Here is a 27,546-nt window from a genome sequence, read left to right as displayed (position 1 = left end):
TCAGAGGGAAATGAACCTCCTTGGAAAAGGCAAACCCTGTGCCCCAGAAGACTCTCTGCAGGGAAGAGTTCGCATTCCTTATACCCCCACCATTCATTTGAACCCCAAGTCCCAATTTCAGTGTATTTCTCCCTTATGCAAATCAAACCTATAGTGCCCCCCGCCCTATTTCAGGCCATTTTCTTTTTGATGATGTAGATTTTCCTCCTGAAACATACATATTTTTGAATGCAAGTCCATAAAATCAACATTATACATTGTGCAGATAGGGCACGCTTAACAACATATTTTGTCTGGGTAAGAACCGCCATGAATATTAAAGCCAAGCCACGTGTCTGCATGAGATGCCAGAGGTCAGGAAGCCCAGCTGGGGACCCAGGACCCGCTGAACCCGGCCGAGGTGACCCATGCAACAGAAACGGTCAAGGATTTCTTGCCACACTTCTGAATTTTATTTCAACAAAAGAATAGGGGAGGGAGATGGGAGCATAAATACTTATGGGGCCTTAATAAGTTACATTCCTATGACTCTTGGTGACTAACATCTACCCCGCTAGCTGAGGCAACGTCCCTACTGGTAACCTGCTAGTCTCAGAACGGTGGGGTATCGGGTACGGTGGGCCATGCATTTCTGCCGGTCGATGAAGAGGCTGTTGGTTTTCACTGCAATCTCCTTCTCCAGACTCATCCGGGTGTCCTCCAGATTCCGCAAAGACTGCTCAGCGTCCAAAAGCTTCTTCTTGAGCGCCTTGATGGACTCATTCAGTTCTTCAACTTCGCTGATCAGCCTGGGCAGCATTAGTGAACAGAGAGAGCAACAGACGGAGCAGCCTTAGACGGAGCGGGACCCTCCGTCTTCCTAGCCCTGCCTTGTTCCCCTGATGGGCAGCAGTTCTCTAGGATCTCAGGACCGGAAGCATCTTTCCCAAATGCTTATCACATGACCCGTTAACAGGAGGCTGGACCGGGAAACTTCTGCCCGGTATACAGGGCTTTTTTTCTGGGAAAATAGGTAGTGGAATGCAGTGGGTTGCCCTTGGAGAAAATGGTCACATGGCTGGTGGCCCCGCCCCCTGATCTCCAGGCAGAGGGGAGTTGAGATTGCCCTACACGCCGCTCGGCAGCGCGGAAGGCAATCTAAACTCCCCTCTGTCTGGAGATCAGGGGGCGGGGCTACCAGCCATGTGACCATTTTCAAGAGGTGCCACAACTCCGTTCCCCCACGTTCCCCCTGAAAAAAAGCCCTGCCGGTATATAACCACTATACCTAAAATAAGTACCTAAAATAAGCCCTAAAGCCCCTGCACTGTGGCCCCTCTCCAGTGATTTTTAAGAATTAAAAAGAGGGAGAAAAGACATCAGCCTCCTTTGTCTGGACCTTAGCAATCTGGCAAATCTCTAGCCTCCGCCTTGAGCCTGGCAGATGTATTGTTTGCCCCACTTTGCTGATGTTGTGAGCCATGCTGCTTTCACACTTCCGAGCCAATCAAAATGTGTCCAGCAACTGACACAATGTGCTTTGTGTGAGCTCGTTGGGGCCAAGATTTTTGCCATGGCAATTTGCCCCACCACAGGGGACACGTCCAAGAAATATTTTTTCTTTGGCCCATTAGGTTTTTTTCCTCCAAAGAAGGAAGCCACAAGGATCAGCCCGTCAGATCTTGCTGCAACCCCATCGCCTGCGTCCACGCATAACACTGAGGTGCTGTGTGCTGGGACAGCAGTGCACCCTCTTTGTTTCCTTGCTCACCCGTGGGCCACCCTGGCACAATTTAACAAACTAATGCATCCTACACTTAAAAAGACAGAAAATTCCCTTATGAAATGTTCCTCCCAAGGAAGCGGAGAGTTTCAAGGACATTCCTGAAGTAATGGCTTGCCTGCTAGCTTTCCAGCTACAGTCTGGAGATGTTTACTATGAATCCATTCAGCTGCTGCCTCAAATAATGCCAGCTAATCAGGTGGGCACAGCTGACAGCATGAACAAACTGGGCCCAGAGGGCAATTTCCCTCAGGGGGCCATCATCAAGGGGACAGCGGAAAGAAGAACAGTCAGTACCTTCGCCCACATTTGGGGAACACACACAGAGCAATGACTGCGACGGTGATCAGCCAATGGGACATTACACTCTCCCCCGTCCTTCTAAATCTTCAGGCCACCAGCGACTCTGGAGAGGGGGGGTTGCATTTGGCTGGCGGAGAGGGGGACGTTTTGCATGTGCTTGAGATCTCTTGCTTGCATATGGGTGCCCGTTAACTAATGCAGGTGCTGACCTGGATAGCCTGGGCAAACCCGATCTCATCAGATCTCAGAAGCTAAGCAGGGTCGGCCTTGGTTAGTAATTGGATGGGAGACCTCCAAGGAAGACCAGGGTTGCAGAGGCAGGCACTGGCAAACCACCTCTGTTAGTCTCTTGCCATGAAAACCCCACTAGGGGTCGCCATAAGTCAGCTATGATTTGACAGCACTCTTTACCCACCACCAACTAATGTAGAGTAGTACTTCCCCAAGTGCATGTTCACACCCCAAAGGATACATGGGTGTGGGGTGTCCGTTTCGATTGGTGGCACATCAGATAGCGGTCTACTATGGCAATCTTACTTAGCATTACAAGACAATCAAAACTGCCCTGGACTGAATTCCCATCTCCACCCGCCAAGCTGAAGGTTACACACACCTGCTCAAGGAACCTCACCTGAACTGGGCAGCATCTCTGCAGAGCTCAACATTTGGCCTAAAGGAGCGGTCATACAGTCTCGTCTGAGCCACTTTGAGGGGTGACTCCTTATCTTTGATGGCCTGCCTGAGTGCAGCAATGTTGTACTCCTGATCCCCGATCTCCTTAAGTGTCTGTCAAAACAAACATTCATTGGAAGCAATACTGGACCACCTTGTGGAAGTCGCAGGAGTGGAGCTCTCGCTGAGGAGTGCCCAGCTGTCCAGAGAGTCAGGCGGATGAACGGCTTTCCCAACTCGGATGCCCCCTGAAATCCCTTTAACTTCCCATTTGAGCACAGGCGCTGTTTTCCCCGATAAAATATGTTTGTGTTGCCATCCCTTGCTATGCAAAAAATGCAAACTATGATACTCATTAGCAAGTGATAGAATAAGAATAACAACAACAACAACAACATTCGATTTATATACCGCCCTTCAGGACAACTTAACACCCACTCAGAGCGGTTTACAAACTATGTCATTGTTATCCCCACAACAACTATCACCCTGTGAGGTGGGTGGGGCTGAGAGAGCTCTGAGAAGCTGTGACGGGCCCAACGCCACCCAGCTGGCTTCAAGTGGAGGAGTGGGGAAATCAAACCCGGTTCTCCAGATTAGAGTCCTGCACTCTTAACCACGACACCAAAGAGCGGCTTTTTTAAAAGTTTCAGGCTGGGGAAGTCGCTCTGGAAAGAGGTGGTGCTACAGAATTTCAAGAAAAATGTAATTTGCTGATTTAAGGGATAATTCCTTGGTAAAGAAGTTGTTAACGTTTGTTTTATACTGAATGAACCATTTAACACTTAACATCTCCTGGATAATCTTGTGTATGTATACTTTCTTGCTTGTTGTAAGTATTGCTGTTTCTCCCCCCACCCCCCTCAAAAAAAGTGAACATAGGAACTTGTTTAGACACACGTTCCCTTTTAAGGTACTTAATTTCCTGTCAGAGTGGTAGAGTACTTTGTGCACATCCATGTAGGATGTGGGAGACTCGGGTTCAAATCCCTACTCTGCCGTGAATAGAATGGAGGAAAAGAGAACAACGTAAGCTGCTTTGAGTCCTAATTGGGGAGGAAGGAGGGGGTATAAAGAGCCAATTGGCTCTTCGATTGTTCAGTAAACACAGGCCCCGTGTCCCTGAAAGGCCTACAATAATAATAATAGTAACTGCACTTATATACCTCTCTTCTAGGCAAATTAGTGCCCACTCAGAGGAGTCAACAAGGTCAGTGTTGTTATTATCCTCACAATACAGCTGAACTCATGACACTCATGAGATGTGAACCAGCAGAGTGCTGACCTGCAACCCAACCACTTAGCCGCTACGCGACAGCAGCCAGGCATAAAGGACCGCAGCCTTCCCCCTCTTCTTGTGCCCCCGTATTTTTAGATACACTGCCTCTGTGTCCTGAGGTTCTCTTTAGCCACCGTGGCCAACAGCCTCTTGCACCCGGGACAGAACAGAAGCACCTACTTTCTTCAGGTGATGTTCCAGTTTGTGCTTGGCATCGTCCAGCTCCTCGCAGCGCTTGGCAAAGGCCTCGTTCACCGTGTCGCACTGCATGCGCAGGTCCTCAGCTGTGTCATGGAGGATGTTGTCGATCAGCGCACGGAGGTTGACAGAGGCCAGCCTCTCTCGCTCGGCCCGATAGATGTTGTCGTGGCTGTACTTCGCCCAGGTCTCTGGCGTGGAAGCACTGTGAGAAGGGAGGGGGCCAGAGGGAGGAAGCACATCATAGAGCCAGTAAAGTAGTCTAATATTTTTAAGTCTAGATAAACGAGCATGGGTCCCCATGGCATCAGACCACATCTCCAGAGGCTCAGTGGTCGGGTTGGCATGCAAGAGGTCTAGTGCCAGTGCCTGGCGTCTCTTGACAGAGCCTCTCAGGTAATAGACCAGGGGAAGATCCGGCTTGACGCCCTAGGTTCTTCCCTACCCTGAGGAACCCTGGTTTCAGATAGTTTGGTAAGTGGCGTACAGAAGTTGCCTTGCACTACGGCGCAATTAGGTATGATCCACCAATGGTTTTACAAGGACCAGGCTCCCAAATGTGCCCTGGTTTTCTGAGCCATGGGAGATGGTTTTTGCAAGGCTCTTGGGCGCGGCCTTCCCTACCTGTCCTCAAACTTGGACGAGCTCGGATGGAACTGGATGTTGGTGCTCTGGTTGTTGTAGCGACCACACTTCTCATCAATGTTGTACGTTTCAAGCTTGTCTGACCAGTCCATCTCGCAGAGCTGTTTGTGATCTCGGTTTAACCTGGAGGAACAAAGGACCACATTTATTATCATTATTATTACCACTACTCCTACTCCTACTCCACCTTTCTCACTGAGATCCACCACAGATTACACACTGCAAGTGAATACAATATAATCAATAGCTACGACATTCATTGATCAAAATCCATATTGTATGTTTATTGTTATGATCCAAGATCAGAAATGGGAATCAAAATCATCAACAGACTTATATATTAAATACATATCATAAATATATAAAATATACTAAGCATAAAATACAGGTAAAATTTGCTAAAGCAAAGCCATGTTCTGCATGCCAGGGCACAAAATCTTGCTACTTTAAAAGAAATTTAATTACAATGATTGCCAAGAAGGAGTGAAATATAAAATTGATTTGATCTACCAGGATAATTGGGCGTAAGTGGAGTAATATATACATTTGGAATGTTCTGATAAAGCCGACAGTATAAGAGGACACGCTCAGTTGTTCCTACCATACCAGAGTGACATGGACAGACGTTTCTCGTATGGAATGCGAGCATATCTCCCGTCCAGAAGAGAAGATGGAAGAACATTTAGTCCAGCAAGGGTAAAAGCTCTACGGTGTTTGGGGAATTCCAATGTATGGAAGTATGAGGGTGGAACAAAGTTTTGGCTATAATTCCCCACTGCTGGGAAAAGATGGGCTTGAGATATGGCCAACTGGAGAGAAATATCCCATAGTCTCTGTTTAATTATTGTTTTGGCTTCCTGATAGCCCAGATGTAAAAGTGCTATACTAGAGAAACCTAGAAGCTCCTCTATTACTCCCATCCACTTTGATCGAAAACTATCCACAAAAATTTAAGAAGTTAATCTGGGATGGAGGAGTTTAACTTCAACCAGAAACGTATGGCTAACTACCAAACCGGATCCGTCAAAATTTGAACTAATATACGCACTTTACATGAAAACAATCGTGTGTCCCATGAAAACAACTGTGTGCTCCCAACAGAGTAGCCAGGTTCTCCTAGCCCCGCAGTGGGAGATGTTGTGGGAGCTGGCTCCTACCTTGTTCTTTGTGCGCATACTCCTGGCTTGCAAAATGACGTCACTTCCGGGACTTCCCCAGGAGGCCAAATCAGGTCAGTACAGAGTGCGGCAGTGCTCCTGTGCTATGCGGCGGCCCAAACCTGGGTCAAATTAGGCTGTTGCAGAGCGCGGCAGTGCTCCCGCACTACGCAGTGCCCCAATTCAGGCCCAAATCAGCCTGAATCCTGCCACTGCAGAGCACAACAGCCCAAATCGGATTAAATCTGGGCCAAATCTGAATCTGGGCCGAATCTGGCCTGATTCCAGCTGAATTGGGCTGCTGCAGCACATAGGAGCATACTGTGCCACCCAGGGGGGGGCGCCACCCCCGTTGGCCAGGTAAGCAGGGGTGGGGGGGTGGAAGGTGGGAGCAGCCTGTTGAATAGAAGGGGAGGCTAGATGGCTGTCTTCTTTTGTTCAGGTGGAATAGACGGAATGGGTGTCCCAAAGTCTAAGGAAGTAGAGGAAAGAGAAATTGTATCCTCAACCTCCTCATTATATAGGAAGTTAGAGTGACTCAACACGCTACCATAAGGGCTGTAGAATCAATTGAGTCGCTCCACCTAAGCGTTTTTCTCCCAGGAACTGTACAGAGCTTGTCCTTGAAGCTGTTTCCTCAATACTTGAAAGCGGTGGACTCAAGCCCTTACTTGGTACCGTGTCAGGAGCTCTCTTGGGAGCACTACAGAACAAAGTTAAATCGATCTTAGATGATAAGTTACCATTAGTACCGGCACCATTGTGAACGTGAGCTGGAGGGCTTGCCTTGCTTTTAGCCTCCTGGTCCCTGGGAGGCGTCAGTTGAGAGCTTCAGCCACGTCTCCCAGTTGGTGTATAGAATGTTTTAAGTTGTTGAGAATGGAAGCAATATACTCGAGCTCGTCACGCAGAGCCTCTTTTGCAAAAGTTAGGTTATGAAGCGGTGTTTGAGATGGAAACGCTTTGTTGCCTGCACCTGCAGAGAGGACTGACTCAGGGTCAGAACGGCTCACCTGCTACCTGGGAGCTCCTCAGCAGGCATGGGGAAACCCTCTCATCTGCAGCCGGAGGCAAGATGGCGATGCAAGAACAGCCCTATTAATTGCTCTCCAGCTTCAACTGCCTTTTGATTAACTTTTCCTTATCTGGCTACAACTGGGATAATTGGACTGATTTTTATGTCTCTTATGTTATTACATGGTCTGAATTTTGACTGGCTTGGATAACATAGCAACTGCCCTTCTTGGGAGACTCAAGAGCTGAATACCCTTAATTCCCCCGGAAAGTTATTAAGATATCAATCTCAATTCGATCTCAATGCAATATTCAGTGGAAGGATAAAACAGGTTTTACTTACCATAACTGTTGTTCATCTAGGTCTTCTGTGCAGGCACACATGGGACTGCGCACGCGCAGGCCTGCCGATACCGGAGATTTTAATAGCTAAAAACCACCAGGGGGCGCTCCCGCCTCCAAGCGCGCATGCGCGGCCGCTTTCCCACCGAAATGGCTCCTAGGAGGCGGAGCGCCCCTCACATACCCTCAGTTCCTCTTTCGCCGCCCCCTGCAAGGTAATTACCAAAAGAGTTAGCGGGGAAGGAGGGAGGGCATGTGTGCCTGCACGGAAGACCTAGATGAACAACAGTTATGGTAAGTAAAACCTGTTTTTCATCTACGGTCTTCCTGTGCAGTCCCACATGGGAAGATTCCAAAGCTAAATACCTGGGTGGAGGTGACGCCAAAGCATCACTCAAAGATGGAGTGCAGAACTGCTGTGCCCACCGCTGTCTCCTTCCTATCTAGGATGTCCAGCGCGTAATGCTTCACAAAGGTATCCGCCCAGGCCCACGTCGCCGCTCTGCAGATGTCTTGGAGTGAAACACCCCTGAAGAGAGCCGCTGACGACGCCTGGGACCTGGTGGAGTGGGCATGCACTTCCAAAGGACAAGGTAAGTTAGCAGCAGAATAACAAGTCAGTATAGCCTGGACCACCCATCTAGAGATAGTCTGAGACGAGGCCCGTTTACCTTTATGCTGTCCAGCAAAACAAACAAACAAACTAGAGTCAATCCTAAACGGTTTCACCCTATCCAAATAAAATAGAATGGCCCTGCGAACATCCAAAGAATGAAGGGCTGTCTCTGCCTCAGAAGCCGGAGTTGGAAAGAAAACCGGCAGAACCAGTTCCTGAGACAAATGAAAATGGGATACCACCTTAGGCAAAAACTCGACCTTTGTACGAAGAACGACCTTCTCAGGGTGGAATTTCAAATAAGGGGGCTCGCAGGATAACGCCGCTAGCTCCCCAACCCTCCTGGCTGAAGTAGCCGCAATCAAAAAGGCCACTTTCATAGACAAAAAACGGAGTGGACAGGAAGCCAAGGGTTCAAAAGGCTTAGACATCAAACGAGTCAGAACCAGGGGCAATGACCACTGAGGGACCAAAGCCCGCACAGGGGGAAACAAATTATTCAACCCCCGCAAAAACAATTTAGCAGAATAGTGGGAAAAAACAGATTTTCTATCCACCGGAGGGTGAAAAGCAGAGATGGCTGCCAGATAAACCTTGACTGAGGAGTTGGCCAAACCCTCCTGTTATGATCTTCACTTTCTTTAGGGTGGATTTTGCTTTAAATCTCCCCCTTACACCCTCTGGGTAGTTTGCTGCCACCAGGAATATATTATTCCAAAATGTTTTATTTAAATTCTCCCTTTCGTAACGTGTTTGAGCGTCAGGCTCCTTCGTGGTTCTATGTGGCCCTGAGGATAGGAATGGGAGATAACTCTGGGATATAACAAAACACAGTTTATTTTTTTAAGAAGCGTATTGGTTACATAAAAGTCGTTCTTAGTTCTTCTAGTTGCTTCATCCAAACTCATTCACACAGATCTCTTGTAAGGCTTCACACACAGTTAGCCTCTTCAAATAGAGTGAATATATAGTCTCCCAGACACGCTCAGTTCAGGCTTCCCCTCAGGTTGCCTTTCCCTCACAAATACATGAACACCCTCAGGCTGCACACAGCTCGCCTCTCTTGCCCTAACTGAATCTTTTTTCTCTTCCTCAGTAACTGAAAACCGCCTTCACTCCGCCCACTCTGTCATCAACCAATCATATCACTCACTCATCTCTCTCTTTCACCCCCCACTCTTCACCTATCTCACCAAACATTTAAAGACACATGCACCCATTTCTTGAAATCATTACAAATCCCCCCCCTTCTCCTTTAAGCGGAACACATCTCTTTTCCAGAAGAGTTGTGTGCAGCTTTCTCCGGCTTAGGGCATGTTTTATTGTCTCTGTAGTTCCAGTTAAGTCCACTTCTCACCTCCCACAAAAATTCCAAAATATCAGAAAGGGTGGACTGAAAAGGATCCAAGCTCCTATGACTACACCACACAGAAAATTTGTCCCACTTAAGGGCATAAGACTGCCTGGTAGACAAGCGTCTAGCATTCAAGAGAACATTAGTCACAGCCTCGGAGAAGGCACCCCCGGTCTGATCAACCACGCTGTGAGTTTGAGTCTCCCGATGTCGTGGTGAAGAACCCCCCCCCCCCGCAGGTCAGGAGATCGGGAACCACCGGGAGACGGATTGATCAAGTCTGAAGACTCAGAAGGGAGTGAAACCAGGGTTGCCTCGGCCAATACGGGGTCACCAGGATGACGGACGCCCTGTCCCTCTGGACCTTGCTGAGGACCCGTGCCAGAAGCGGGAACGGAGGAAAGGCATAACACAGGGGACCTGACCAACTTAATTGAAATGCGTCCCCACTTGATTCTGGGCCTACTCCTCCTCTGGAACAATAAGCTAGGACCTTGCGATTTTCCACTGTCGCAAAGAGGTCCAACTCTGGAGTCCCCCACTCCGAGAAGATAGGGGCGAGATACTTGTCTTGGAGGGACCACTCGTAGTTTTCCCTGTGGAGTCTGCTCAGATGGTCCGCCATGGAATTCTGTACCCCCGGGATGTGAACTGCATGCAGCCACACAGCGTGATCTATGGCCCACTTCCAGAGCCTCATCGCCTCTGTGCAGAGAGCCACAGACGCCGTGCCACCTTGCTTGTTGATGTAAAACATTGCCGTCGTGTTGTCTGTCAGGACTTGAACGGACTTGTTCCACACGACATCTGAAAAGGAGATCAACGCATATAAAATTGCCCGTAACTCAAGAATATTAATATGTTCCTCACATTCAGACTCAGACCATAACCCATGGGCATAAAAGCCTGCACAGTGAGCCCCCCAACTGAAAAGGGAAGCATCCGAAGTAACTGACAGATGAGTTTGTCGAAAACCAAACTCCACCCCTTTAAATAAATTAGCATCATCCAGCCACCACTCCAGGGAGGACACCACCCCCCTAGGGACGGAAAGCCTCCTATTTTGAGAATCACGGGCCGGTGAGAACACCGAATTGAACCACAATTGGAAGGGTCGCATAAATAACCTGGCTAGTGGAACCACTGCTGTAGTAGAAGCCATGCAACCCAAAAGGGTCTGGATAAAGCGAACAGATTGGAAACGACACCTCTGAAGAGTCGAAATAAGTCTTTTGATTTTTGAAGCACGCTCTGCAGGTAAGAAGCCTGCATCTCTAACACCAAAATTACTCCAATAAATTGGATGGAGCGCACAGGGGTCAACTTGGATTTCTTCTGATTAACAAAAAGACCCAGGCGTAAGCATAAATTTAAAGTGAGAGACACCTGATTAGATACAGATTCAGCAGAATCACCAACCAAGAGCCAGTCATCCAGATAAGGAAAGATTTGGCAGCCCTGGAGGCGTAAATAAGCCACCACCACTGCCACACACTTAGTGAACACTCTAGGTGCAGTGGCCAACCCAAAGGGCAAAACATTGTATTGAAAAACACGTTGACCATAGACAAAACGTAAAAACTTTCTGTGCTCAGGGAAAATTGAAATATGAAAGTACGCATCTTTCAGATCCAGGACTGCAAACCAAGACTGTCAGGGTAACAAAGTTAAAACCGTTTGTAAAGTAACCATTTTGAATTTACGAATTCGTATAAATTTATTCAATCCCCTGAGATCCAGGATAGGCCGAAGCCCACCATCTTTCTTCTCCACTAGAAACAGGTTGGAATAGAATCCCAAACCAGCTGAAGCAACCGGAACCTCCTCTATAGCCCCTTTCTGCAATAGGGCTGAGAGCTCCCCCAGGATCTCTGAACGAGGGGGGTCAGAAGAAAACACAGGGAGACGTAGGTAAGGTAAACCAAGAAATTCAACTTTATAACCAAACTGGATAATAGACAAAACCCAAACATCGGAACAAATTGAACACCATGCATCCAAGAAAGCACTAAACCTGTCCCCAAATGTGGGGTCAGGTCCCTGTGATTGTCAGAATTGCTTATGCAATTGGTCCTGGTCCTTGGCCTGATGCTGTTGGGAACCAGGCTTGGGACGTTGGCCCTGTCTCCGTCTGGGAAAGGCAGATTGTGGGCTCTGGTAGCTCCTGCACGGCTGGTAAGCATGCCCTTGATAGGGCTGATAGCGGTGTTGTCTGCCACGCTGGAAGGAGCGATAGTATGGGCGAGAAGACTGCTGTGACGGCTGGTGTAGAACCCCATACGAGCGGGCTGTCAGACAGTCGGTCCTCTTCTTAGAGAGGAACTCGTCAGTTTTCTCCGAGAACAGGGTGTTGCCCTCGAACAGCAGGTCCTCAACCCTGTTCCTCGTCTCCACTGGTAGGGCGGTCGTGCGAAGCCAGGTGTACCTGCGCAGTACCACCGAGGAGAGGAGCGATCTAGATGCGGTGTCAACCATACTCCTACCAACATTGATCTGGTGTCTGGACAGGCGGACAGCCTCCTCCTGAATGACCCGAAGCAAGGTGCGCTGGTCTTCAGGAATCTTTGGAAGGAAAGATGCCACCTTCTTCCATAAGAACAATTGGTAAGCCGCCATCATCGCGGCATAATTCGCCACTTTGATGCCAAACGTAACTGAAGTATACAACTTCCTGCCCAAGGCATCGATCTTCCTACTATCCTTGTCAGTTGGAGCCGACAGAGAGCCCTGGCGAGGCCGAGCTTGCATCTCCTCAGTGACAAGTGAGGATGGAGGAGGGTGAACAGCCAGGAACGGATAAGCATCATCTTTGGTTCTGTACAAGCTCTCCACCTTCCAGTTAGTGGCCGTAGCAGACGCAGGTCGAGACTGCAGCTTCTTCCAAAGATCAGCAAACCCCTCAATAAGGGGAAAGGCAATCGAGGGAGTTGATCCCGAATAGATATGTTGCAATATCTTATCGGTAAATTTAGATTCAGTGGAAGTCACTTCAAGGTCCAAGGCTTTCGCCATTCTTTGGAGCAACTCGTTATAGGCCCGAAAATCATCGGTGGGTGAAGCCTCATCAGATGGCCCAATTTCTCTTTCAGGTGACTCCGACAAAGGAGAAACACTGCAGTGGGCACAGGGCCGCGAAGAAACCCTATCCGACGGAAGACGGGACGGGTCATACCCAACATTGGAACCGACTCGAAACGAGGGAGACAACGAAGCACCTCTATAATGCCGGTCAGAGTAGTATGAACTCTCCCTACTAAAATAACGAGGAGCTGGCTCATCTCGACGTCGACTCTCCCTGGATCGGCTCCGGTAGGACTGCGGCGGGCTCCGATAGCTAGAGCAATGGGTAGACCAACTCTGTCGACTCCGAACCGAACGAACCGAGCCCGATTTGTAGGAGGCCGATCAGGTCGGACCCGAAGGCGTAAGAGGCTTCTCGAGGAGTATGACGTCGTCCTCCTGAGTCTCCCGGTCCGGAGGAGTCTTGGACTGCGGACGACCACCCGCTTCTGCCTGCTGCTCCACTTGGACAGGAGTGCAGTCGATCGTAACCGACGGGGGAGAGGTGAGTAGACCTTCCAACACTGCCTTATCATGCTTGCTGGAATGCTTATGCTTTTTCTTCTTCTTTTCAGGAACGGTCTTCGACTTTACAGACGGATCCGAAGTCGTCGGAACCGTAGAGGTTGTTTGAGTCGGAGGAGTCGACCTCGGAACCGACGGGGTCGAACTTCTACGGGCTCCATGGGCGGGTGAAGCCTGGACAGCCGACGAGATCGAAGGAGGTCGACTTGTCAAATGTCTCGGAACCGAAGCGGTCGGTTCCGACAAACTCTGACCCGAAGGGATCCTCTCGGGCCTCGACTCCGAGCGACTCGGAGACGGTTGGGAACGAGGAGTCTTGGAACCCGACGCCACAGGAGGACGAGAGGACGCAGACGGAGCAGACGAAGACTTCGGTGGAGGGTCCTCGACCGACATCGCACACTGCCAGAGGAAGGCATGCAAACGATCCGCCCGTTTCGCCCTGGCCTTGGAGGTAAACGCGCGGCAATGCTTGCACGCCTGAGTGTTGTGTGTTTCTCCAAGGCAATATAAGCAAACGGAATTACCATCCGACCTTGTCATCTTACGATTGCAGGTCTCGCAACGCTTAAACAAGGCCTTCTCAGACATCGCGAACGAAGAAAGCTGTAAACCTCAATGATCGGCGGCGAAAGAGAAACTGAGGGTATATGAGGGGCACTCCACCTCCTAGGAGCCGTTTCGGCGGGAAAGTGGCCGCGCATGCGCGCTTGGAGGCGGGAGCGCCCCCTGGTGGTTTTTAGCTATTAAAATCTCCGGTATCGGCAGGCCTGCGCGTGCGCAGTCCCATGTGGGACTGCACAGGAAGACCGTAGATGAACAACAGGGTACGGCAGTAGGAAATTTGAAAACAAGCGTAAAGTCGAGCATAGAGATGAAATCTTCTGAAACAATGCAGAATTAATTTGCATGACATGTTAAGCAATGTGCAAAGTCTCTAGTGGTGCTTATCTGCATCCTCAGACAGTATTCAGTAGCATAGCATATAATCCCTCTCCCTAGTAAAGCACTGAGCAAAATACAATATGATCAACTGTTAGGACATTCAATTTAATTACACCCTGTAGGAGTGTATCTACATCAACAGACAGTACCCAATAGCGTAGTCTATAGTCCGTGTCCCTTACCAAGGAATCTCTTTGGGTTGTTTTTTAGGATACAGCCCTATAATCTGAGTAGAAAGCCATCTTGAATAATTCAGGTTTGCATAGTTTGCAGAAAGCCAGGAGAATGGGAGCCTTCCTGACCTCCTCAGGCCGTTCCATAAGGTGGAGGGTGCCAGAGGGAAAGCACATGGGCAGGCAGCGGTTGACTTTGCCCAGCTGCAGGGTGGTTGTCATGTCTGCACCCCTGCATCCATGTCATTGTGCTATATGTCCTAGGTGTTGAACCATTGCTAATGCTGTACCTTGTTTGCATTTTGCAAATGCTCTAACACTTTCATTTCTCAAACAGCCTGAGAACCCAGCTGTGTTATCTCGTTTCTTTGAAGCTCACAGAAGTGGCCTTGCACTGTCTGAAATGTTACAGTTTACTCTCATGCATTCCCAGACCCTTTCGCCGCGCAAACCTGCGGTCTAGCTGGGAGGGGGGAAATGAGTGAGCATTTAGAGTTATACTTTCCTCAGGTCTTTATTCCTATCAAGGAAGCGTGTACTGCTTGGATGCTTTCCTGCCTCTGAGTAACTCTATGGACATATGTATGGAAAAGATTGGATTTCTGAATAAAACCACTTAACCAAGAGCTTGGACTTACTTGTTGCAATGGTGCAGGGACCTCTCTACCACATCCTCTCATCCGTAGTCTGACAGTGGTATCTGCAGAAGGCCCAGTTCAGATAAGTGAAGCTGATACTCTTGATGACCTTGAATGGAGCCTGGTAACTGTTGAGAAGGCAACGGAGTGACAGCAGAATGGGAGTGACGGGCATGCTCTGTCAGGCTCCTCAGAGTAAATGAGCTGCAGCACTGCACCAGCTGGAGTCTCCGAGTCAACTATGAGGGAAGACCTATGCAAAGAGTATTACAGTAGTCTAGTCTCAATGTTACTGTGCCATGAATCCAGGTGGCCAGGTCACTTGTGTTAAGGTCAGGGGCCATCTTCCAGGCTAGTCTAAGTTGGGAAAGGGCCTTCTTTGCAGCTGCATTTACTTGTTTCTGTAGCAGCGGTGCCGGATCGGGTATAATCCCTAGGCTCTTAACTGAGTCAGTCAGAGCCAACTAGACTCCATCAAAGTTCTGAGGCACAGTATCCTTCAAGACCTCTGCTTTTTCAACCAGCATCAAGGGTCAAACCCATCCATAATCCTCAAATCCAGTTAGAGGAGATTTCCATAGCAAAAGTTGTAACCATAAATGGGCTTCCTTCCTCAATCCCCAGCCGCACAGAACAGAAATGCACGTTCCCCCCCTCCTCCCTTCACATGATTATCTGCGGGCAATGTAAAGGACAGGCTAAGGAAGCCGTTAAATAATATGGCACTGAGATCACCTCTAAACTGAATGAATTCACACGGGTGGAATCCACACCTGACACTTGCTTTAATGGAAGTGATTAATGGTAATTAGAATGTAACCTAAGCAATGCGGCACAAGGTATGTCAAGATCCCATTTTATGCAAATATTTATCTATAGCAGCACTTGCCAAGAATTTTGCAAATGCCAACAGGTTGAGCATCCAGTCAGGTTTGGGAATTCTAAACAGCTGTTGGCCTCGGGGTGCCTCGGGTTCCTGGGGGAACTGAACTCCCGGGAAATGGACTGTGCTACTTCAGGTGGCGGGGGGGAGAATCACAGGTTTGGAATGCTGCCCCTATGAAAAATACCTTGCAGCTAAAAAATCAGCACCACAAGGCAAGAGGGGAGGGGGGGGGCTTTTCTCCCTGCTGGCAGATTTGTTTTATATGAATGAATGGACAAAGCTTGGATCCCCTCCCTGTGATCTGAAGCGATGAGGTCCACTTTGCCAACGGAAGCTCTTTAATGTGTGAGCCCAGGGCTCCACCTGCCTCGGGCAAAATGACATTCAGCCTGGTGAGCCACCTCAAAGGCTGGAAGTCCATCTATGGAGGCAGAAACTGGCATGGCTCAGAACAGACTTGGCCAGCTGCATGCCATGTCCTGTTCCCTTACAGGTCATTACAAAGCAAGGTGGTTCCACCAGCCAGCCAGGTGTCAGGCTATGGATGGCAGGATACGGTAAACGGGTCTCTGTACCATTGCAGCAAGAAGTCCAAGCTCTTGGTTAAATGGTTTTTATTCAGAAATCCAATCTTTCCATATATATATATGACGATAGATTTACTCAGAGGCAAGAGAGCATCCAAGCAGTACATGCTTCCTTGATAGGAATAGAGACTTAAGGAAAATACAGTTCTAAATACTCAAACCTTCCGCCCACCCCCACCTAGACCACAGAATTGCACAGGAAGGAGTCTGGGAACTTCTTCTGGAGTTTAGCTAGACAGGACAAAGAGGCATAAAAAGAAACTGTGACATTTCAGACAGTAGAAGGTCATTCCAGCGAGCTTCAAAGGAAGAGAGAACACAGCTGGGTTCTCAGACAGCTAGAGGGGGAGAAACGAAAGTGATGATTAGAGCATTTGCAACATGAAATCAAGGCACAGCATTAGCAATGGTTCAACACCTAGAACGATGACATGGATGCAGGGGTGCAGACATGACACCAGGAGGATGCAGTAAAGGGTATTTTCCATCGAACAGCCAGAGCAAAGCCAGCATTCGGGTCTCCAGGTGCAGAACTGCCCTTTTCATCATCGAAAACGTCCCCTGGCCAACAGCCTGAAGGCACAAGCTTGCTCTGCTTGGAGATCAAAACTCAGATCCCAAGAATCATGACTGGCTTCTTCAAAAGCATCTTTGTACCCCCCCATCCCCTGGCCTTCTCCCTTCCCTTCCTCCCCCTAATCCCCTTGCCCTTGTGTCTACCTGTTTCCACCAAGTGAGGATAAACTTTCAGGCCTCCCACAAAGTGGGCTCCAACTCACAAAAGGCCAAAATATGTGGGTCAGTCTTGGAGGTGAACTGAAGCTCCTTGGTTGCTTTGAGGCAAGGGAAAGGCACCTCTGAGCATGCGGGAAAGCTTCCTCTCCAGGCGACAGCCCCCCTCTGTACGAAGCTGCCCATTCACAAAGCTTCTCACCAGAGGCCCCCTCCTGAAAGCAAGGCTGGTGGCAGCTAGAGACGGGGGCCTTGCAGTGGTGACCCGCATCTCTGGACTGCTCTTCCCCACAATGTCTGCTTGGCACCTTGATAATTAACCCAAGGTAAAAAAGGTTTTGTTTTATTCTGCCGTTAGCTGAGGGTTGCTTAAAAGGGTTTCTGGTTGGCTAGTCTGGGCACAGACGGTCTGCCCCTGTTTTTGCAGCACTGCTTCACAATGGATCTGCTTGCTTCCCCCATCCCTTCCTCTTCATGCTCCCATCAGATTAGTTTAAGTCACATTGTTGATTGTATTTTATACTGCATGTTTTAATTGGTTAAGAGGTACTTTGGGCAATTAATTCTGGAAAAGGTGGGATACAAGTCATTGGAATGAACTAAAAAGTAAGAGTTGCCTCTTCTCTTTTTTCCCTCCATAAAGGTGCCAGAAATTATTCAAGTAATACTCGCACACGGAGGTGGGGGTTGCAAAACTGGTGTTCTGCAGACTTTTTACAAAGCTGTTTTACAAGTGCAAACATATACGAACACACACACACACACGCGCGCAGAAAGGATGTTTGGGCGTGACAGAGCTCAGGGTGAGGGTGGCTGGACCTTATTTATTTTATGGGTGAATACACACATGCTTCACTTTACACCCAAGCCTGCAATCCCAGCAATTAATATCCATCATAGAAATAGAATATAGTGACTGGGTTTGTTGGCTTTAAAGAGAGAGCGTATTTCCCAGTCATGACGACCCACAGATGGCAGCATTGGCTAAGAAAACTGAAAGGTTTGAGTGCCGAGTCCGGAGGGGAGCTGTCAAAATGAAACTTCCATGGCCAGAGGCAGTGTAACTCTGAATAGCGGTGCTGGGAGGCAACAACAGAGGGCAGCCTTGGCCTCTGGGCCCTGCTTATAGGGTTTTGTTTAGGTTGTTTACAGAGCAGGAGCAGCTGTTCTGATGCAATATAACATCCTGCAGCTTCTGGTGGCTCTTGATGGCACAGCCCAGGGGGGGCCGATTCTTCTGTGAGTGGAAGGGGAGCTCTAGCTGCACTGGACGAGGTGGCTGGCCTGGGTGGGGCAGGCATTTCTTGGAGGGGGGCAACCTCTGCCTCAGCCACTCAAATAAGCTGCAGAGAACCAGCAAGGCCGGAAACATTTCTGATCTCTTAGCTAATGCTGCCATCTGGTGTTGACGACGGGGAAACACGCTCTCTTTAAAAATATATATATTTGCTTTGTTCAAACGGCTACACACAGATGTTAAGACAGCCCTGTAAGGTAGGCCAGTGTTATTACCCTCCCTGTTGCAGACGGGGAGGGGAGGCTTTAAGGTTTACCACAAGAGCTGGGAAAAAATGTCCTGCTTTCTTTAACCGAGGTTTACTGTGTGGAAAAAGCAGCTGGACTTTTTCTTGGTGTGGAGGAACTACGTTCACCTAGCAAATAACATCCCATCAAGCCTTTGTGCAAGGGACAGGACAGATTTTCTCCAGAAAGTTGGAAACCCTAGAAGGCTCAGAGCAAATGGCTCGTGTAAGGCCATTAATGGTCGAGACGAGCTGAACAGGGACCTGACAGGTCAGAGAGCATTAGCCTCCATTGCTGGAAGTGCCACAGCTAACGAAACACACCTGTAGGATCCAACCTGACAGAAACATTAACCTGAAAGGCATGCAACTGAAAAGAGTTGCAGGCACCAAGGTTCCCTTTGGCACCTGGAACATCAAAAACTAAGTGCCAGCTATTTTCTTTAATTTTATTTTACTTTATTTATACCCCACCTTTGTCCTCATTGGGAAACCAAAGCAGATTACGTAGTTCTCCCTTCTTCTGTTTTATCTTCATAACAACCCTATGAGGTAGGTTAGGGCTGAGAGCGCATCATTGGCCCCACAATTAACCTCTGCAGGATGGATGAGCACGAAGAAGAGGGTCTCTGTGGGAACGGGCCCTCCTTCCTGGTCTCCAGTTTTCTTTGGGCTTTCAATTTATGAATGTATTCACTTCATGTATTCCCCACCTTTCTCCCGAAAGGCTTACACCTCTGTTTGATCCTTACAACCACCTTGTGAAGTAGGTTAGTTAGGCTGATAGAGAAGGACTGATCCACAGTCACCCAGTGAGCAGGGCTTTTTTTCTGGGAAAAGAGGTGGTGGAACTTAGTGGTGGAACTCAGGACCGCACAATGACATCACATTGGGTCAGCTGGAACAAGGGGGGAGTTTGAAGTTGAAATTGCCCTGATCTGCAGACAGAGGGGAGTTTAGATTGCCCTCTGCGCCGCTCCAGCTAAACTCCCCTCTGTCTGGAGATCAGGGGGCGGGGCCACCAGCCATGTGACCATTTTTCAAGAGGTGCTGGAACTCCGTTCCACCGCATTCCTGCTGAAAAAAAGCCCTGCCAGTGAGCTTCCATGGCTAGAGTGGGGATTTGAACCTGGTTCTCCTAGGCCTTAGTCCACCACTCTTGGCCATCACACTGCACAGTCTCTGTGAAGCCCAGCACTTTGAATTTGGCCTGGAAAAGAATCAGCACCCCAACAGAGACCATTTAAAACTGGCAGAGATCAGTGTGCATCTGTGCTCAAAGGGGGGTGGATTCCTTAATGGAACTCAAGAGCTCCACCCCTTGGCTCCCCTCCGTTTTAGCCTCTCCTATTTGTCCTTGTAAGCTCCAGCTGCAGCTCTGTTCCCATGGAATGCTGTACAAATTCTTCTTTCCAGTCCATTGAGGAAAAGAAAATTTGCAAGGGATCTGCCTGCAGCTCTATGTTCTCCTGCTTTCTTTGTGAGAGGTGGGCTCTAGAATGTCAAATGACCTCCCCCCACATCAATGCTGGACTCACCAAAGAAAGACCGCCCCACACCCGCACCCCCCCCCATGGAAAGGCATATCCACCTGGAGGACGATGCCCTTCCACGAAGCAAATCCTCCCTCGCTACTGTGAAGTCTGCCCTGTCTGTTCCCCCTCCCCACTGGGAGCAAGCTGCACTCCTTTCCACGGGCAGTTTGCCAAAATGTCACCTGGTCACAGGGGAAGGCAGAGCTTACTGCATCTGGTTAATTGCTTGCTTCAGAGTCCTCTTCAGGAGCTCCTGGATGTTTCTGATGAGCTCGGCTTCCTGGAAGAAAACGGACCAGATATTAGTAGCGGGAACTATGGAGGGGGGGGGGTTCCTTCGCAACAGTCAATGCCCCCCCCTTGTGATGGGCCATTGGCAAGGCTGTACCATCGCCATGACTTTGTTGGAGCGGTGAAAAGACTCAGAGCGTGGTGCTTGCTGCAGAATTCACCTTTCATTCATTAAAGGAAAAAGTTTCTCGTTCTTCTCTGATTGCAGCTGTGTGGCTGCAGGTTAAGTGGCAGGTCCGAGGAGGCCACGGGGGGGGGGTGCAATAACAGGCCCCAGCATTGTGCTGGGTGGTCTTCAGCCAGTCACGCAGCCTCACTGGGCTGTTGAGAAATGGGGAAGGGAAAACCAGGTGTGCCCCCTGGGTTCCTGGGAGAAGGGAGGGATAAAGAGGGAGGGGCTTTGCCCCTTCTGTACATTCCCTGGAAAACTGTCACCAGTCAGGATAGACTGAGCTGCTCTAGGGAGACTAAGATTTTCTGTTTTAGAAAAAAAACAATTATGCAAAAGAGATGACGTCACAGAATAAATTATATATAGAATAAGGGAAGTTCTGCAAAAGAACAAAGGTTGCTGAATCCAGATTTTTGTAGCCAATTCAGTCTGTCTTAAGCCAGAAACAATCGGATCCATCAAAATGACACTGAAGAATTTGGTTTATTTTAATCACCTCAAACTTAACTACTCCTGCTTAACTTGCACTGGTACTGAACTGCCTTGGTAGCACGATTGGACAATGAATCATACCCTTTAGACTGCAGGAGGGGAATGTCACATTTGGATACAACAAAAAACCCAAGTACATCAAGGAGGAAAATGAGCCCAGCCCACTCTCTGGTGTACTGGTTTTCTAGTTGCAGGGATTTCCCCTTGTTCCCCCCCCACCCAAAACATTAAAAGTTAATTCCTCCCCTCCACAAGCACTAACAGTCTGAAGTTGTGAGGTTTTTTCTAACACTGAAAAAGCCTTTGCCATCTTGTTTATCTAGAATGTTTTTGCCCCACTTTTCTGTCCCCATATAGAGGACACCTCAGCTGACCAACGGCCAATGTTGCCATAGTAAAAATATGTTTAAAAGCTCTCTAAAAATATCACAGACCAAAACAAAGGATCAAAAAACGCTAGTGTGACCAAAGTGCTTTAAAGATCCAGAAGATCCAGAATTACCACGCATGTTATAAAAATTATACTAAACTGGGATCTACCACTAAGAATGAGGCGTGAGAACCAGGAAGAGCAGTAGTTGCAGTCTCCACTCTGGAACAGACTTACTAGGAGACTTTGATCCGGGTCACTCCCTCTCAGCCTGGCTTACCTCAAAGGGTCGTTGTGAGGATAAAATAAGGAAGGGAGGACAGAGAGAGGCCGCAAGGCCGAATAAGCTTGAGTGATACACAAAACGGCCTACCTTAAGCAGTTCCACCTCCACCTGGTCCCGCACCAGATCTGGGGGCTGCCGGCGCTCCCGACACTGAAGGTTGTCAGTGGTGATAGTGTAGGGGGTCTCAGTGGTGTCGAGGGCCCGCTCTAGGCGCACCTTCTGAGCAGCCATCAAGTCTGTCTCGGCCGTGAGGTCCTCGATCTCCTTCTGGAGCTCCGACTTCCAGAAGTGGATATCCTGCAGGCGTTCACCCACTTTTGTGGTCGAATCCTGCTGGGTGCGCTGGGCCAAGTCGGCAGTGTAGGCTGCCAGGTTCTGGGACTCCTGGCGGCATCGCTCCGAGTGGTCGCGGTCAGCAAAGGCCTCGTGGTACCGGATGTAGTTGTTCTGGTGCCATTCCTCAGGCAGGTACTTGGCAGTGCGGAAGCCCGCCGTGGCCAGCCCGCAAGAAGACTCCGGCCCGGTGTTGAGAGCTGCCTCATAGACCTTCATCGGGAGCTCAGAGACCGGGACGGTCTGTGGAGCAGGCTCCCGGGTGAGGAGCACGCCGGTCTGGGCCATGGCTAACCTTCCCAGGCAGTCCTTGAGAAGAGCCGCTCAAGAGGGTCCCACCACCTGGTCCAGGAGAGCCCCGGCCCAGAGGATGCTGGCCTGCACCCGGGCAGGCTTTGCATGGCGTCTTCCTGTTGCTATGGGCGATGTCCCTAGCCAATGAGCAGGCAGGCAGTGTGTATAGAAATCCTAACTGCTGCACGGAAGCTTTGTGTGTTCTCCGGTTGCCCCTGGTGACGCAGGCAGCCAATGAGCCAAGTGGGGAATGCTCACTGGTGCATGGGAGACTGCAGGCATACAAAGACAAGGAAAACATCCTGGGGCGAAGTATGGAAGCAGAAATGTTTGGGCGCTCTTCTGACACAAAAAGCAGCCAGGTCACACTACACCCTAGCTATGGAACACACGAAAATAAAAACAGTCCATCCCCCAAGAAAAAAACATGATGGGGAATTCAAAACACAGGTGATGTCAGCATGGTGACATCAGAGACTAAAGGGAGAAAGTATCCTCTTCTAAATAAGTAGATCTCTTGATACGGTTAGAAATATTCACACCTCTCTACTTCACAGGGTGCCAAAAATGGTTCTCTGCCCAATTCATTTAGCCTCTGTAAAATACGCCACCCTGACCTGGGCAGCCTAGGCAAACTTGATCTCAACAGATCTTAGAAGCTAAGCAGGGTCAGCCTTGGTTAGTAATTGGATGGGAGACCTCCAAAAAAGACCAGGGCTGCAGAGGCAGCCAATGGCAAACCACCTCCATCAGTCTCTTGCCGTGAAAACTGCAGCAGAGGTGGCCATAAGTCAGCTATGACTTAATGGCACTTTCCACCACCAGCAAAGTAGGCCACTATCCCCACACAGGCACACACAACCAGCTACCAGCAACGGAGTATACAGTTCACCTGGGGAACCACGAAGCTTGTATGAAAGACAAGTATGCCATTCAGATGAGCCGCTTCCCCGCCCTGGCTAACGTGTGCTTGCGTTGCCCTGGTTCCCACTGCACGTCTCCACTAAAGATTTGATATCGAGGGAAAGTTTGGAGATGAAAAAGGGGCGTGAAATTCATTCTCGCCATGCAGGGGCAATATTTTCATGCCCTGCTCTTTCTGCATCCCTTCCCAGAGCAATAAAGGGGAGGCCTCCTCCACCCCGGGTTTCCTACTCAGATCCTGCAGTGGATCAGCACCCTGCCTTTGGCCCAGTCTGCCATGCGTCAAAGACAGCAATGCTTTCTGAGCCGAGACGATCAGTCCCCCTGACTCGTTTTCATCCAACCCTTCCTGCAAGCAGGCGTCAGCTGCAGGCGTCTGGCTCTCCCCTCCTTCATGGGAGCCTTCCAATGCCCTGCAAGGCACGTTAGGCTGAGACCTGAGAAGGCCACCCAGGTGCTTTGCAGCTGCCAGGGGTTGGATCCTTGGCTCCCAGGATTCGCCTGTGCCTGAATCAGGAACGAGTATCTCTGTGCTGCTTCTGTCACATAACGGTTTGGCCCAGGAAGGGGAGACGAAGTTGGCTGTTTATAGTTCCCTTTCCCTCCGACTAAAGGGATTTGAACGCAGATCTTTGCAGTCTTTGAGCTAAACTACAAGAGACAAATTACACGAGGACACTCATGTGAAGGAAGTCGCAATGTTAGCTGGGAAGCTGAGTTTTAAAAGACAGATCGGAAGGCTCTGTCAATTTCCCCTCTCTACTGAACCAGCAAAGATGCTCCTCAGAGGGTTTATTTCCTCTTTGCCTCCTAGAAGGAGAGGTGAAACTGACAGAGCCTTCAGGAGGCAAAGAGGAAATTAGCAGACCCTGAGGAGCCACCTTTGCGGCTCTGTAGAGTGGGGAAACTGACGGAGCCTTCCAATCTTTTAAAACTCAGCTTCCTGGCGAACATTGCGACTCCTTGTGTAATTCGTCAATTGTAGTTTAGTCCTTAGTCCAACCCTAACCCGGACTGGGTAACAAGGGTGCATTCAGTTATTCATTTCATCTATCTGCTGCCTTTCTCCCCAGCGGGGACCCCAAATGACTAAAATGGACCTCCCCTCCCCCGTTTTATCCTCACAGTGACTCAGTGAGGCTGAGAGGGTGTGACTTGGCCCCAGGCCAGCCAGTGAGCTTCCATGGCAGAGTGGGGGATTTGAACCTGGGGCTCCCTGATCCTAATCTGACACTCTAACCACTACACCATGCTGACTGGGAAAGGGCCTCGAGATGGGGTGGGAGCAGCTACAGGAAGCCAATATCACAATATTTGCATCTTTGAAATGTTGGAGGGGCCTGTGCAGAGATGCACAAGTTTCTGGTCAGCAGCAGGAAATCGGTTACAGCCAAGGAGAGACTCAGCAGGTTCGTGGGGCGGAGGCAGCTTCTGCTCTCCACATGCATCATTGGAAAAACACACTCAAAACAAGCAAAGCCAAACAGGGCTCCTTTGGCATCATTTATTTGGGTTGCTGGTTTTTTTAAGTGCATTATTTGGAGTCTGGGCACGTTCCCTGCATTGTTTTAAAAGAAACGCTCTGCTCTACCCAGTTTTAACCGACATTTCTTTCAGGGTGGGGGAGGGTCATTAGGCAGAGCAAAGTTAATTGTGCAATTTCCATAGAGAAATACCAGAAAGAGCAGCTGGCAAAGCGGAACTGCGGTAGCATAGTGGTTAAGTGATTGGGCTGCTCTGCTGGTTCAAATCCCACGACTGCCACGAACGCACTAAGCCGCTCCTCTCAACCCCAGCTGTATTGTGGGGATAACAACAACACTTTGTTCACTGCCCTGAGGCACTAATATGTCTAAAAGAGCAGTATATAAATGCAGCTATTAGTGTTGTAGTTATCATAGCAAGCTTTTGGACTCCACAGAATTCTTCAGTATACACCCAAAAAGCCGGGGGGAGGAATGCTTCATGGCTCATTGGAAGAGCCCCTCACTTGCAATTCAAAGGGAATTCACAAAGTGGGGTGCAGAATTAATTGGGTGAAGCAAAGCAAGAAAATAAGAGGGGTGGCCACTCTCCCTTTAAGAATTATAAAACCCAGCAGTTAATAGAGAGAGGGGATCCAGAGATCATATTGAACTAGCAACTGGATAACTTCTGGATAACACTGGCTGGTGAACCGGTGGAACCTTGGACATTTTGACTCTCTGCCACAAGGTGGCGCTTGAAGGAAGAGGAACTCCATGACCAGAAAGGCTTTTCTCTGTTAGAATCAGACTCGATCTTTACAGGGCAAAAAAGGGGGTCTTTGGGGGCATCATTTGCCTCTCCCCCTTGGGTTCCCTCACCCTGCTACCGCTTGCAGAAGCATGGGCACACAAGAACCACCCCAAAGGGTGTGGGGGAAGCTCTGGCCTCCTTCTGCACCTCCCACCACATGGGCCAACCCTGACTTCCATCCGCCTTGCTTTGCATCGAGTGGCTTAATTATGGGTTGCAGCCTCACATACAAACCAGGCTTCTGCTCATACTTGGGAGAAGATTCTCCCCCAAGTACGGAACAGCACCAGACCGCTTCTCACCTTGGCACTGCAAATCACAGCTTCCCTGGGCCCATGGAGCACCTTCCAATTCAGTGGACCTTTTAAAAATCTCACCTTGCTTTTCCCAGCTCAGTCGCCACAGTTGGCTCTCCCTCTTTTTTATCCTCACAACCACCCTGTGAGGTAGGTTAGGTTGACTGGCCCAAGGACACAGCAAGGCTGAAAATATTCTAATTACTGCAATGACCAGCACAGCTACCTAAAATCTCTGGCAGGCCTGCTGGCATGGGGGCTGGCAGGAGAGGGTTGCTTTGATTTCCCACTCCACGTCCTTTCTGAACTGTCTCCCACAGCAGTTCCATGGGGAGACCAGAATTCTTGAAGATACCAGTTAGGTGGCTGGCAGAGCCACACCAGACTCGGGGCCTACCAGATCCAGCTCTGCTTCCAAGACACTGGGGGGCACACAGAAAGGCAGTAGGGTGTGTGTGTCTCATTTTCAATCTCTAAGAGGTGGATTTAAGCTAACCATTTGTACTCTCGGGCTGAAGGAGATCCAGCCTCTAACCTGCCATCAGCCAGCGACAGGGCACCTGCTCGACACAGTTGATGCCTAGGCCATAGCCTGGCATGGCTGGTTCAGGTACCCAGTGTTAGGGAAGATCTTTCTATGCCTGAGCAGCCAAGATCCAGTGCCAAGCAGAGCAGACAGAGCCGGATGGCCTGATGCAGATGTAAGGTAGCTTGAACCCAGCTTCTGCAAGAGGGGCAACAGGCACACCTCATACAAAAAAAAAAATCAGACCAGCCATGTCCCGTGTCACATGCAGGCTGAGTCACCGCCAAAGCGACTGCTGCAACCGCTGGGAACGTCCTCCATGTCTGCATTCCCATCAGCCCAATGAGATTTAGTCATCATGACCGAGATTAAATGAGCTGCTTCACCTGGCGCTGCAGTCAATTCCTTCAGAAGCACAAGCACCACTTCGGCTGTACTCAAGCTTGTATTGTGATTCCTCAAGGGTGTACAAACCAGAGAAGCACAGGCACTCGCTCCGAAACACCTCCGCTTTCATTCGCCTTTTTGAAAAAGTGGCTCATCCTTAGGGCAAAACCATGTCAGCAGAGGGGCAGGCAAAGGTTTTTCACGCATTCAGCATTCATGCTCCTGCCGTGAGAATAGGCGTTTTGTGCATTAATGTAAATTCATCAAGCGTAACCCCCACCGAGGTTGGGAGGCCGGGTGGGTGGGTGGGAGAGCCTCAGTTCTACATGTGTGACATGAAAGGCCGAGCTAAGTCACTTTATTGACATTTTTATACACGGCTCAAAGCTGCTTACATGTAATAAAATACTCAATTGAAACCAAACATTAGAGCTGCACCCCACCCTCTCACGTAACACCTGCTCTTCCCATACAAAACCCTCACAGGTCCGGGGCAAGGGCTCCCCTCATCGCCTCTCCAGGGCCCATCCACAAGGGGGCAGCCATGCTGGAAGAGGGACTTCTGCCACCCTAAGCGCGGCAGACTGAAGGTTGCTGTGTTGGTGCACAGGCACATCCGGGATGAGATCATCTTTCGGTCGCGTGGGTCTCTAGGCCACCAAGGGATTCAGCACCCCCCCCCCGAATTGAATCCAGAAGCTGGCAGAGTGGCCATTTCAGAATGGGCAACACATACTCCAAGCAGCTGACCAGGCCATCAATGGCAGTCTGCAGCAGAGGCACTCTGTGGACTGCCTTCACCTTGGAGCCCCCCATGACATCTTGCTGACACTCACTGGTGAGCATCTCCTCTCTCAAGTGGCAAGCAGACCAGACACAGGACCCCCCTGCCAGGACCCTCCTGGTATGGGATGCCCCAGGAAGAACCAACAGAAATGAACCCCCAGTCCAT

General features: G+C 49.6%; 1 protein-coding gene across 1 annotated transcript; it reads right to left on the bottom strand.

Moving 5' to 3' along the window:
• Positions 1-438: 438 nt before the first annotated feature.
• TEKT4 (tektin 4) lies at positions 439-23,440 on the bottom strand. Its single transcript, XM_054992349.1, has 6 exons — positions 21,645-23,440; positions 20,156-20,226; positions 4,839-4,982; positions 4,197-4,419; positions 2,697-2,851; positions 439-788 (listed from the first exon to the last, which is right to left on the bottom strand). The coding sequence occupies exons 1-6, from the start codon at positions 22,176-22,178 to the stop codon at positions 572-574; spliced, it is 1,344 nt and encodes a 447-aa protein (XP_054848324.1). The 5' UTR covers positions 22,179-23,440; the 3' UTR covers positions 439-571.
• Positions 23,441-27,546: the final 4,106 nt, after the last annotated feature.

This window comes from Eublepharis macularius, chromosome 12 (genome assembly GCF_028583425.1).
Source record: "Eublepharis macularius isolate TG4126 chromosome 12, MPM_Emac_v1.0, whole genome shotgun sequence".
Lineage (NCBI taxonomy): Eukaryota > Metazoa > Chordata > Lepidosauria > Squamata > Eublepharidae > Eublepharis > Eublepharis macularius.
Note: the sequence above shows the minus strand (reverse complement) of the source record. Positions and strands in the feature narration are given on the sequence as shown.